This window comes from Abrus precatorius, unplaced genomic scaffold (assembly GCF_003935025.1).
Source record: "Abrus precatorius isolate BTA unplaced genomic scaffold, Abrus_2018 Scaffold7, whole genome shotgun sequence".
Taxonomy (NCBI): Eukaryota; Viridiplantae; Streptophyta; class Magnoliopsida; order Fabales; family Fabaceae; genus Abrus; species Abrus precatorius.
Genome location: NW_020874417.1, coordinates 14,444,308 through 14,458,220, shown reverse-complemented (window position 1 = coordinate 14,458,220; position 13,913 = coordinate 14,444,308). Strand labels below are relative to the sequence as shown.

The 13,913-nt window shown below is 33.7% G+C and overlaps 2 protein-coding genes across 2 annotated transcripts; both read right to left on the bottom strand.

Moving 5' to 3' along the window:
* Positions 1 to 6,407: 6,407 nt before the first annotated feature.
* LOC113871523 (zinc finger BED domain-containing protein RICESLEEPER 1-like) lies at positions 6,408 to 8,295 on the bottom strand. Its single transcript, XM_027508613.1, has 4 exons — positions 7,834 to 8,295; positions 7,375 to 7,653; positions 6,691 to 6,852; positions 6,408 to 6,611 (listed from the first exon to the last, which is right to left on the bottom strand). Exons 1-4 carry the CDS (start codon positions 8,293 to 8,295, stop codon positions 6,408 to 6,410), a joined length of 1,107 nt encoding a protein of 368 aa, XP_027364414.1.
* A 2,439-nt stretch (positions 8,296 to 10,734) lies between these two features.
* Positions 10,735 to 12,273, bottom strand: LOC113872536 (protein PROTON GRADIENT REGULATION 5, chloroplastic). The gene is made up of 2 exons (XM_027510164.1): positions 11,813 to 12,273; positions 10,735 to 11,111 (listed from the first exon to the last, which is right to left on the bottom strand). The coding sequence occupies exons 1-2, from the start codon at positions 12,095 to 12,097 to the stop codon at positions 11,007 to 11,009; spliced, it is 390 nt and encodes a 129-aa protein (XP_027365965.1). The 5' UTR covers positions 12,098 to 12,273; the 3' UTR covers positions 10,735 to 11,006.
* Between the last annotated feature and the right edge of the window lie 1,640 nt (positions 12,274 to 13,913).

The window sequence follows — 13,913 nt, the reverse complement described above, 5'->3', positions numbered from 1 at the left end:
AGCATGATAGTGAGTATACCTTCATTGTTCTGTTGAGTGTATAGCCCTACGATTAAATTAAGATGAAGTCAAGCTTCAACAAGTTAGAACTGTGGACGTAGAAAAATATGAAAACGAAGATATGCATGGTGAAAAGTAGTAGTAAGGGAGATAATGAGTAAATTGACTGTTGTGTTTGATTACCTTGGAAAGTCATTGCATAAGTTACAAGAGAGGCAATATGAGAGTAAAATTTTTTACGTTGGCCAAATGTCTGTTAGACTTTTTATTCTCTAGAAAAACCAAACGCACACTAAATGGTGAAAACAACTAACATTATTCCATTTTTTAAACCAAGATAAAAAAATCTTTTTTTTTTTTTTTGAGTCTAATCATATTTGGACTTGAACCGTCTTGGCTGTAACAAAAGATAGAAATAGATATTGATGCAAACCAAAGAATAGAGAGTATAATATACGCACAGAATGAAATAAGGAACCTTGGTTAAATTGAAAAAAGGTAACCAAAACAAGAAATATAGATGGGAATGGGAGAGCTAAGTTCCTTAGAGTCACCACACAAAAGAGGTATCTTCTACCAAAATGATGATAGAAAACAAAATGACTTCTATTCTCTCTCCAATCTGATACTAAATAACCGTAAAGATAAAAAAGACAAAAATATCTCACTCTACATCCTCAAAATACCCCTTAACTAACAATCATGACCCAATCACTCCTCTAATACCTTTTCCTCACATAAACATGACCCCATCTTCCATGGTTGCCTTCATGCACTAAAGGCTCACTTGATTGTAATTTCATCTTCCCATGTTGCATCTTTAGTGGGCTTCCCTTTCCATTGAATCAACCATTGTTTCAGTTGCTCTCCATGCTTGAGCATGTGTCTAGAGGCTAAAACAGCTTCAGGCTCTATGAATTCTACTCTATCATCTTTCAGCCCAGTAGGTAATTCTTCCTTTACCTCATAATTTTCCACTGCCTTCTTAAAGCAAGGACACATGAAACACAAGATGGTCCTTGAAGTGGGAGGAAGCTGCAGCTTATAGGCCACTTCTCCAATCTTTTCCAAGATTTTAAACGGCCCATAATAGCGGGCACTGAGTTTGAGACTAATCCTAGCAATTATAGAATGCTGCCTATGCTGATTGAGTTTTAAAAACACCATGTCACCAACTTCAAACGCTCTTTCCTTTCTGTGCTTATCAGCCTGGGTTTTCATGCAATCTTGAGCCCTTAGTAAATGTGTTTTTAATTGTCTCAGTGCTTCATCACGATCAATCAACTCTCTCTATGCTGACTCCATTCTCATTTCCCTAGGAATGCATTGTACCAGTTTTGGAGGCTCACGTCCGTACAATGCCTCGAATGGAGTAGTACCTATAGACTTATGGTAAGTCGTGTTGAACCAAAATTCTGCCCAAGATACCCAAAAGAACCAATTTCTAGGCTAGTTAGTGATGAAACAATGCAAATAGGTTTCGAGACACCTATTTGTAACTTTAATTTGGCCATCCGTTTGTGGATGGTAAGCTGTGCTCATCTTGAGCATTGTCCCCTATAGCTTAAAAAATTCTTTCCAAAACAAACTCATGAATAAGGGGTCTCTATCACTCACATTAGATTTTAGAACCCCATAAGCCTCACTACTTCTCTTACAAAAATTTCAGCAATTCCCTTGACAGTATAAGGATGTTTCAACAGAACAAAATGGCTATATTTGGTCAACCTGCCTACAACAACCAAAACAGCTTCACAGCCCTTTGAACGAGGCAGCCGTGTGATAAAATCAATTGATATATCCTCCCAAACTTGCTCCGATATAGGAAGAGGTTGCAGCAGGCCTCCAAGCGAGGTAGCACTATACTTTTGACGTTGGCAAATGTCACAAGCTTGCACAAATTGTTTAACATCTTCTTTCATGCCTTTCCAAAATAAATTGGAAGCCAATCTCCTGTATGTCTTGTAAAAATCGGAATGACCAGCCTGAGGAGTAGAATAAAATTCTTCCAATAATTTCTGAATCCAAGGAGACTACACATGCACCACTAATCTCCCTTTATGAAGCAACACTCCCTGATTAAAAGAAAAACCAGTATGAGCCTTCTTATCTTGTTGCAAATCAAAAATAATCTTTTTCCAGTGGGTATCTTGCTGCACCTCCTAAGATAATTGCTGCTAATCTAACCACTCAGGATAATAAATTACAATAGTCAATTCAGTGTCCTCCATACTTGTTGACTAGGCATTAACTCCTTTATTCTCCTTCCCAGACTTATAAATTATCTCAAAATTATACCCCATCAACTTGGCTAACCAATTTTGTTGATTACCTGTTGAAATTCTTTGACTTAACAACTGTTTTAGACTCTTTTGATATGAAAACACAACAAATTTCCTTCCTAACAGGTAGGGTCTCCAATGTTGGATGGCAAGGACCACTGCCATCAATTCTTTCTCATAGGCAGATTTAGATAAATTCTTATGACCCAACGCCTTGCTGAAATATGCAATTGGTTGACGATTTTGCATCAAAATGGTCCAATTCCTGTTCCAGAAGCATCACATTCTAATTCAAACTACTTTTCAAAGTTTGGCAACCTCAACACTAGTGCTTCCATCACGCGTTTCTTCAAATCATCAAACGCCTGTTGAGACAAAGCATCCCATTTGAATCCATCTTTTTTTGTTAAAGCAGTCAATGGTCGTGCAATCTTCCTATAATCTCTTATAAACTTCCTATAATAGCCAATGAGGCCTAGGAAGCCCCTGACTCCCTTCATGTTCTTTGGCTTTGGCCACTCATAAACACTCTTCACCTTGGCAGGGTCTACTGCCACTCCTTGAACAAAGATGATATGACCCAAGTATTCAACTTGTTCCTGGTCAAAAGTGAATTTCTCTCGTCTTACAAACAACTTGTTGTGCCTTACAAACTCCAGGACCAGTTGAAGTAGCTGTAGATGCTCTTGCCATCCTTTACTATACACAAGGATATCATAAAAAAAAACCAGCACCCCTTTTCTTAAATAATCCCTGAAAACATCATTCATTAAAGCTTGGAACATAGAGGGAGCATTTATTAGCCCAGAAGGCATTATGAGATACTCGTAATGGCCCTCATGGGTTCTAAACTCTATTTTGGGTATGTCTTCAGTCCTCATATGTACTTGATGATAACCTAAGGTCAAGTCCAGTTTAGAAAAGTACTTGGCCCCCTGTAACTCGTCTAGCAACTCTTCAATTACAGGAATTGGGAATTTGTCAGGTATTGTAAGTTTGTTTAGAGCCCTGAAATCCACACACATATGCCACTGATTATTCTTCTTCTTGACCAAAATAATTGGGCTGGAGTAGGCACTCTAGCTATATCGAATATGACCATTTGCCAACAATTCCTTCACCTGTCTCTCTATTTCATTTTTGTGATGATGAGGGTACCGATAAGGTCACACATTAATTAGACCCACTCTTAGTTGGAGAGTAATATTGTGCTCACGAGCTCGTGGAGGAGACAAACCGGTAGGTTCCCTAAAAACATATGCAATTTCTTCCAGAACACCCTCTAAGGCTTCTTGTTGTTCTCCCCTCGTTGTATTCTCCTGAACTTCCACCGTAAGTGGCACAAAGAAATAAATTTAAGTTCTCTTGGTGAGAGCCCCATCAACGTCTTTTCTCCTTGGGAAGTATTAATCTTCATAACTTGCTTCTTCCAATCCTCCCGCATTTCTCCTAACAAGCTTAACCACGCCATTCCTATGATTAGATCAATGTCCTCCAACTCAAAGAGATAGACGTCAACCATAAAACTACATGCATCAACCTCCACCACTAAACTGTGACAAACCCCACACGTCAAAGTCTTATGACCATCGCCCAACAAAATTCGCATACACCTTGTCTCCTCCCAACTCCATCCCATAGCCTCCACTAACCTTCGAGAAATAAAGTTATGGGAAGCGCTATTGTTAACGAGTATGAAAAGAGGGATGTCAAAGCACTGCATTCTCCATCAAATCCAGCTTCCACATCTTCATCTTCGTGTCCAGACACACGATCCTCCTTATCACATGCCACCTGGATTTTCTCATCCAGTAATATTACACGTAATTGCTTCACAGGACATTGGTGGAATGGGCCATAGGACCCTCCACACTTAAAGCAAAACCTTTTTTGGCGATGTTCCAAAAGGTCTTGGTAGGCCAAGTGCCTAACACCTCTTGTCTCTAGGCCCATTTCGAATTTTTTCTCTAGGATCAACGGGTACATTTGGGCCAAGCCCATTTCCACCCCCCTTATCCTCCAAAACTCCTTGGGTTATTTTGACCCGGTACATTGGAGTTGATTCGGAAACCCGAATAGGATCTTCCACTCCCACATGTCTCCTTCTTCTCACTCCAATTTCTACCATGGCTAGACAGCTCCAACTCAATTACTTTTGTGGCATTCATCATCCTTCCATGAAATATCGGACTGACCACATTTAAACTCCTCATTCTCGAACGAATTTCTTCACGTAAGTCATGGATGAAATAAGCAAAATACTGTTCATCATGGAGCTTTGGAATCTGAGAAGTTAAACATTCAAACTTCTGAATATATTCCTTGACCCCTCCGGTTTGCCACAGAGAAGTTAACTGCTCAAATACTCCTTCCCCGATTCCTACGTAACGTTCTAGTAGCTTTTTCTTGAGATCATCCCAGGTCAACTTGTCGTAATCACTGAGTAAGGCGTTGAAGAAATGGATGGTTCCATTCTCCATACAAAGTTATGCAAGGTTCACCTTCACGTCCTCGCTTGTCTCGTGAACACGAAAATAAATCTCAGCCCTCGTAATCTAACCAGCTGGATCCTCTCCATTAAACATGGGTAATTTCACCTTTTTTAGGGATTGACGGAATTCCTCCAAAGTTGTTCCCTCCAATGGCTTCAAGCTCACACTCGTCTTTGATTTCTCGCTCTCCTTCTTCTTCTGTCTCACTGAGTTTTCCCCGCCATTTTCACCTCTACTCTTTTCGATATTCAAAAAGATGGCCTCCATGAGTTTCGTCTGTTCCTCCGGTTGTTTTTGTAACTGGTCCATGATCAACTTACTCTCTGCTGCTTTAAGATGCAATTCTTCAATTGATGATCGCACCCAACCCAACTCTCCTTTTATGTGACTCAAGCGTGTATCCATTTCCGCTGATTCCTGTTTTTGCTTCTTCTTCTAATTCTCCTGGTTGTGGGTATCCACCACTGTTGATTCTAATCCGGCAGTTCGGACCAAATTGATGCAAACCAAAAAACAGAGTATAATATACGCACTGAATGAAACAAGGAACCTTGGTTAAATTGAGAAAAAGTAACAAAAAAAAAAAAAAGAAAAACAGATGGGAATGGGTACCCAATCTACCCAGAGCCAAGCTCCTTAGAGTCACCACATAAAAGAGGTATCCTCTACCAAAATGATGATGGAAAACAGAATGATCCCCCTTCTCTCTCCAATCTGATACTAAATAACCGTAAAGATAAAAAAAGACAAAAATATCTCACTCCACATCCTCAAAATACCCCCCTTTAACTAACAATCATGACCCAATCACTCCTCTAATGCCTTTTCCTCGCGTATACACGACTCCATCTTCCATAGTTGCCTTCATGCACTAAAGGCTCACTTGATTCACCTCCAATGGCTATTCATATATGAATGGATTTCACTGTTCATATTTTCCCACCAAATAAGATTTACATATCACTCACATTTTAGTTTAATGGAAGAGAAAAATCAATCCCAATTTTCATCTTTTTTAACCACTAATTAGTTTCAAACTATCAACTAATTATTGAATAGTTCAAGATGACGTATCTATAGAGTTGGCAAATGGGCCAGCCCTCACCCATTTAGCCCTGACCCATGTGGGCTAGGGCTTAAAAGTCCATAGGGCTAAACAGCCCTTAATCTAAAAAGCCCATAGGGTCAAAAAGCCCACATGGTTTAGTGGGTTAAAATTGGCCCATGGGTAAGCCCACAAAATTATATCAAATTAAATTTTATTTTTTTTGCACATTCTAATAAAAAAAAAAGGTGCAACTCATCTCCTTTCCCAGCATGCATTATTAAGATCAATTGTTTCTGCTATATGCAAATAACATGTTTAACCAAACTGAACAAAAATTAAAAGTAATGAATCATAATAGATCTAATCAACCTCAATCATCAAAGGCTCAGTCATATATAAATGCAGCATACAGATTCTATCTTTTAAGAACAAATTACTTTTAAAAAACTCTTAAAAAATTATCAAAAGCAAAGAATCATAATAGATATAATCAATCTCAATCATCAAAGGCTTAGTGACATCTATAAAGGGATCAACAATAATAGTATTCAACAAAAACAACCCTAAAAATCACCTTAAGTTTGACTATCTTTCAGGCAAAAAAAAAAATACAAAATATAAAAAGTCTTCATTCTTCAATTCATCACTAGCCTTGGTTTTTTCTTCCAAATAGCTCAGCACATCTAAATCCTCATTATCATCATAATCAAGTGATTTTTCTTCCAAATAAAGATCTAATTCACTCTTCCCAATGTTAGATTTGGTTTCACTTTGAAACTTTTTAAACTCCTGCAATATATAACATATTAATTACTTAAACAAGATAATAATAGAAGTATAAATTTAATAAAGAAACATTAAAAAATACCTTGAATACTTTTGATTGCTTGTGCCTACTTCCTTCATCACTTGCCTTGTCCAACATATTAGATTCAGTTAATGGTTGAGATTGAGAAGAACTTGGTGTATTGAAATGATCACTCACATGCTCTTCATACAATTTCTCAAACTTTTTCTTCGCACTCTTAACCTTATATTCAGAGGTTGACCAATCAAGTTTGGTATAGCAAAATAGTATAAAATCTAATTTCAACAGTGGGTCAAGAATAGCTCCAAAAGTCAATACCACACTATACTCTTTCCAATATTTGTCAAATTTTTTTTCATCCTTACAGACATTTCCTTTATCACCTCATCATCATTAACCAAGTTTTCATCTAATATGCACTCAATCTTCCACACTTGCAAAAAATATAAATTTGAGGTTGGGTAAGAAGAACATGATATCATGTTAGTTGTCTCATAAAATGGTTCTAGAAATTCACACATCTTTTCTCCCCTTTTCCATTCTTCTTCTGATGGACAACATTTATAATTTGTATTTGTCACTAAGAATATCAAATGCTCTTTCGTATTTTATTGCACTTTCAAGCATTAAATATGTTGAATTCCACCTAGTTGAGACATCCAATCGTAAACCAATACTTTTATCAATACCAGCTTCTTGCACACAATTTTTAAATTTAATCATTCTTCCATCTGATCATCTTACATACTTAACACTCTCTCTAATTTTGTAAAGTGCTTCACCAGCCACTTTCAAATCCTCTTGGACAATCAAGTTAAGTATGTGAGCAGAACAACGAATGTGAAAATATTCACCATCACACAATAAACTATTTTGCAAACGAAGATGAGCTTTCAAAATATCTTGCATACTATCATTAGCAGAAGCATTGTCTAAAGTGATAGAAAATAACTTTTTGTCTATTCCCCAGTATTTCAAACAATCAAATAGTATAGCTTCTAATTCAGATCCAGTATGTGGAGGCTTCATTTGACAAAAATTAAGAATTCTACTGACTAATTTCTATTTATCATCTACAAAGTGTGCTGTCAAACAAATATATCCTTCAGTGGTAGAAGCTGTCCAAACATCAAAAGTCAAACACACTCTATTGGGAATTTTAAATAAAATTTGCTTGAGTTTATCTTTCTCTATAGTATATACTTTTTTAATATCTGACAAAACAGTATTCCTAGAAGGCATCACAACACTTGGATTTAAATACTTTATCCATTCCCTAATACTCTCATATTCCACAAAATTAAAGGGAAGATCATGCTGAATTATAGCTTTGGCAAGCAACTCATGGTGGATCTTTTGATTAATTTGTGTCATGTTGGACTTTGGATTAGATAACATCTCATTCACATTTAGATTCGAGTTTGAAATCCCTTTACAAACAGAAATATGACGACTTAAATGTGAAGTCCCATAGTTTGTTTTTGACTTGTGATTTTTACCAATTGCATAATCACGCTCACAAAAATTACATGCAGCTCTTTCCACACCATCCTTATCTTTACCAATTTTTGAAAAAAACTTCCACACATTTGAAGTCTCTTTCTTTGCTGACTCAGCATTTTCAGAAAAAGTGATTGGAGTTTCAGAAACAACTTCATCTTCCATATTTACATGTTGATTTGCAAACTCCATAATAAAATTCTATATTTTAAAAAATTATAATCAATATCCATCTATTTTATATACCAAAAGACTTATGTAAAAAAAAATAACACATATTTACTACAAATGCATTGCAAGTAAAAACCTTATAATATCAATGTAAGAGAAATTTATTATGCACAACAAGTCAAAGTTGCAATTTCTGTTCAAGGGACAAAATTCTCAATACTAAAATATCAATGCAATTTCTTATTATATTAAAATTGCATTCAATTATACAAGAAAGTGTTTCAGTTAGGTATTCACACAAAAGATCATTTGGTACATAACAAGGTGACATCAATCCAAAACAATTTCTAATAAAATAATATGTTACCCACATTACACATAAGCCAAGAATCCTAACAAATACATATCAATCAAAAATTGTTTTTTAAAAAATGAATCATTCCTGTCATATCAAGATTGCACATACGGTTTGCTATTGCTCGATTAAACCTAAATTTGTTATCAGAATTTTCAGATACACACATTTTGCTCGACCAAATTGGTTTAACATATTCCAGATTGGCTCGCAAGCATGGAGGGGCTAAGATTAGTGAGAAAATATCCAAATTTGTACATTATTTAATAATTGAAATGCACATATATACTTTAGGGACTATTGCTTTACTCAAAATCTTTATCTCCAAACACACACACACAGAAAAAAAAAAATAGGATAAATTGTTATCTCCAAACTAAAAGTATGGATTTTCTTCTACAGGATTTTTTTTTATTGTGGCCCATCTAAATTAGCAAGAGAATTGAAGAGGTTGTGCATCAAATTTATAACATGTCAACAAATTGTATCTGAATTTTGTACCGACGTTCAGCAAATAACTAGTAATAAGACAAATTTAACATTCCATATTTCCATTAAAAGAACCGAAAGCTGCATGTTGAATTATAAACGAAAGTTGCGGAAAAAAAATCATATCTACATCAAAAAGCACCGTTCCAAAAATATTACTGCTGCAGAATTGCATCTAACATCAAGGTTAAGCATAAATTTTCAAGCAAGAGAAGTTAAAATATGTGGAAACATCATAAATAATTTATTACCTCCAAGTTGCATTCAAACACTATGACTCCCGATGCTTTCCATTGTTCCAATCTGTTCTCTTTTTCTCTTTTGGGGCTGAAGAAATTGTTAAAATTAGGGTTTAGCTTACAAAATCCTTTTCTGGTTTGGGACTGCAAAATAGTAGAGTTCAAGCTTAGAAAAATTTGATCCAATAAAAGTTACCGACGGGCCAGCCTTTATACTTCATATTTTAACCCACTTTTATTTATGGGTTAGGGCTAGACAGTCCTGTTATAAAATGGGCTAATAAAAAATGGGGCCAATTATAAAATTTTAAGGGTCAACCTATGGATTTTATTTTTATTTGCCAGCTCTACGTATCAATAGTCTAAACCAATTATCATGCGATATGAAGCAGAATTGCTAGAGCTATCACCGTGTGGTGTATAATAATACTTTTTGAACTGAAGCTTCAATTTGTTCCAACCATACAACGTTACCATTTCTTATTTGTGAAAATAATTTAAGGTACTATTGTTGAAGATGCTCTAACACTAGTGATTCTCTTGTGTGAAAATTAGTATGTTAGTTACTGTCTGCTTCCTAGATTAGCACTTTTTTATAAATACCCATTTTGATTTTTTTAGTAAAGTTTCATAGTTGGTATGTGACTGCTGGAGGCCACGATCAAAACATACATGATTATTAATTAGCTTGCAAACACTCTTGGTTATATTTTGTTATACAAAGAACTATACATAGAAGATAACATCAATGCATCATTAATATCTGAATTTGATTAAAAAGGCAATACTTTCATTATCAGTTTTTTTTTTCTGTACAGTTTGGGTACTTTGAATGATGAAATTTTGATTTTTAAAAAAGAAAATTCACTATATATTTTGTATGTTTCAATGACGAAACTTGAAATTAAAAAATATAAATAAATATTGACAGTTTTGTTACTATAACATCAGTAATTAGAATTTTTATTTTTTAAAAATTTTCTTAGTTCCGAAACAAAATTATTTAGTCATATAAATTATTTAGATTTTATATTTTTTAATTTATATTATTTGGGTAAAAAGGCTTACTAATTAATTTGCAAGGACTCTTGGTTATATTTTGAGATTCAAAGAACTATACTTCAAAAAGGGAAGACATTATTTCATAATGAGGATATATTACCATAGGATTAGTTAAAAAAAAGTGTAATTGAATCTGATCAACCACAGAGCAAAGTGGATATCAATATATCAAGTTGCATATGATCACATATTTTGGGAATATGATGCGAGTGCGTAGAAGAATGAGGATAACAGTTAAAACGGGATAATTTATTTTTTTCTTATCAATGATTCACAGAAAAGGCTATGAAAAAATTGTGAAAAATATGCTGTATAAATTAATAACATTGTTTTTTTTTCCTTGTATCACCGTTGAATTGATAGACAAGCTCTGGTTTTATAATATTTCATGTATCTAGAGAACAAAATAAGAGAAGGATTACTTAAGAATGAAAAATCACAACTAGAGATGAGTTCCTCCTAGTTTTACATTTTGCTGTCAATTGAAAACCATCAAGTTTAAACTTGACACTTCCTCACATGGTAATTACAAAATGTGGGAACATTTGTTTATCAATCTATCATGCAAGAAAGCCAAGCCATTCTCCATTCTTCTTGGCCAACCTGATCAACCCTTGTCTCTGTTTTGCATCTGCACCTATTGATTTGCAGAATTCCGTAATCACCTACCATTTCAAATTTTGGAAGTTCAGTACAAAAAAATGTTACATGGTTACATCATATTATTCATATAAAATAGTTAACATTTTAAAACAGTTGCTTGAACAAAATTCTCAATCTCTTTTTCTTTTTTACTTAAATTAAATCTTAAATTTCTTTTTTGGGGTAATTTGTAGGAATAAATGGTAATTATGGACTTGAAATTCAGCAATTGTTCCCTCCTTTCTCAGTCTTAGAAACCTTAACATATTAGTGTTTTCTAACTGGTCATTCAAGATATGGACTACATGAAAAGTATAGTCCATTTCCCATGAATTCAACTTATCTTTAAAATTCCAAATCCACCAACTATGTTTAACAAATTTCAGACCAAATGAACAACTCAAAAAGAGAGTCAAGTATAGTCAAATCTAATTGTTCTCTGATCCTTTATTTTTAACCTTTCTACATGCTTACTGTTTTTCAATTCCATCTCTCTTTCATAACATTCTACTTTTGCTTCTGTTTCAAAAGATTCCAAATCGTTCAATCTAAACCAAGCTTGAAACAGATAAACCAAACACATGACATTAGCCCAATTTACATCAATGATAGAACATGAACCATGGTTCTAAGTTTAAATTTCCACCAACCCACATGCAAAAATCTCAAATTAAACAAAAGGGTAACACTAAAAACTCTTGACAAGAAGAACATTCAAATTCACCTGGGAGTGTAAGGCAATGGCTTTGCCTCTAATCTGATTGAAACGCTTCTTGCCAATGATGTTACGGGTGAGAACCACAATAGGTGCAAAGATACCTTTCCCTTCATTAACATTCTTCATCATCGGTTGCAACCTCATTGGCTTTCCTCTTCCCATGCGCACTTGTGATGGCACTGACTTAGTCAGCATGGTGTAATCTTCACCAACCATAGAAGTGCCCCAACTTCCATAGAAGGAGGAACCAACACAGCCCTTAAACCCAGTTGCAGAAATTGAAGTAGCCATATCTTTATCTATATGTGGTTTGTTATGTGAATATAAAAGTAGATGTTCTTTGTATTAGCCTCTTAAAGCCTGAGATAGATGGTTCTATATTGGTTGTGAAAAAGGGATATTTGTGTGTAAATTGGAGAGCCAGTGGTTTAGAATTGGACGATAGTGTGATTCACAATATAGAAGAATTAGGAGCCACACATATTGGTGGCTTGGATTTTTAGTTTTATGTGCTTAGATAAAAAGGTCTACAACTCAAATATGACTTGTATAGTGTTACAGCTTTATGGCCCCAGCAACTTGGGAGAAGATCTGAATCTCAAATTCTACTGGGTTACGTGTATTTTCTATGGTCATCCTCTAACCCAATTATTAGCCCTTCTTCAATCACATTTTCTTAAGCGAATTAAAAAACAAATGGTTCCTAATCTTTTAAGGACATTTTATTTATTAATAATTTTACTAAATCGATATGATTGTCCTTATTTTTTTTACTAATGCATTGTTTATTTTTAAAATTTTATATGCTAACATTAACAAATACTTAAAAAAGATTTTACATGGAATATAAATGATGTATTTTAAGGATAGTTTTAAACGCATAAAAATAAATTTTTCATTGAGAAAGGAAGTAGTTATACACTTTTTATATTTTTTATTTTTGATTAATAAATATTCAGTTTTTAATAATTGTATCATTTTTTAAATTCTTAAAATTAATTTTAAAAATTAATATTATCATCTTAAATATAAATCAAAAGAATGTTTATTTAAAATAAATAACTCAAATTTTTTTTTATTACAAATTAGTCTTAAAACTTGGATTCGAAGAGGTGTGGACAGAAGAAAATGTAAGCAGAACGTAAGAATTTAAAAGATTTGACCAAAACAAAGTAGCAAACGTGCATTCATGTGAACATTGTGTTCTGTTGGACGATGTTGGACTGCGTATCAACCTTAATTAGGTGGCAACACTCTACCAACAAAACATGTCACCATTTTGAACCTCAAATTTTTTTAGGTCATATGCACGAGAGAAAGTTTCAAGTATTCTACGCGTTTTTTTTTTTTTTTTACTCTTCACCGTCCAAAATGTGTCTATTTATGCATTAAAGCAAATTGTTTATCAAATATTTGCAAATCCAAAATCAAATTATATGAAATATAATGACCGATGGCGATAAGCGGGCTGTTAAATTATATGCATATTTCACTTTTTCGTTTTTTTTTTTTTTCTATATACGTTTAGGCCTCTGCATACTTAATCTCACTCACAACAAATCCCTTCTTAACACGTGTTTGGGAGTTGAGATTAAAAAAAAGAGAGAAATAAATATTTTATTTTTCATAAATATTCTTTAAGTTGATATTTTTAAAATGAAAAATAAAATAATATATTAAATTAAACATAATGTTATAATCTTTCGTTATCAATATTATATAACTCTCTTAATTTAAAATGCAAAATTTATCAATTTTTCTTAAAAAAAAACTCACCCTTTAACATACCTCATAAATGGATTAGTAGTAAAATTCATATTTTCTGCCCATTCTTATTTAAAATAAAAGTGCTTATTTTTTGTAATTTTTTTAAAAAAAAATACCAAACTCAATTTCCATTACATAAATTCATACTAACAGGTAACAAATTGACCGGAAGGGCTTGAATGGTTACAAGTTTTTAAGTTTTGATTTTTTAAATGCAAAATTTAAAAAATGTATTTGACTAAAATGGAGTTGAATTAACTTTTAATTTAATATTAAAATTAATTTAACTCAATTTGAAACTAAAAATTAAAAAAAAAGTTATTTTAAGTTTTTACTTTTA

Coding starts and splice junctions, on each gene's coding strand:
- LOC113871523 (XM_027508613.1), bottom strand. CDS start 8,295: ATGGAAGATGAAGTTGTTTCTGAAACTCCAATCACTTTTTCTGAAAAT. Junction 7,654..7,833: donor TTTTGTCAGATATTAAAAAA/GTATATACTATA, acceptor TGTCAAATGAAG/CCTCCACATACTGGATCTGA. Junction 6,853..7,374: donor TTAGAGAGAGTGTTAAGTAT/GTAAGATGATCA, acceptor TCTGAATATAAG/GTTAAGAGTGCGAAGAAAAA.
- LOC113872536 (XM_027510164.1), bottom strand. CDS start 12,097: ATGGCTACTTCAATTTCTGCAACTGGGTTTAAGGGCTGTGTTGGTTCC. Junction 11,112..11,812: donor CCATTGCCTTACACTCCCAG/GTGAATTTGAAT, acceptor TTGAAATGGTAG/GTGATTACGGAATTCTGCAA.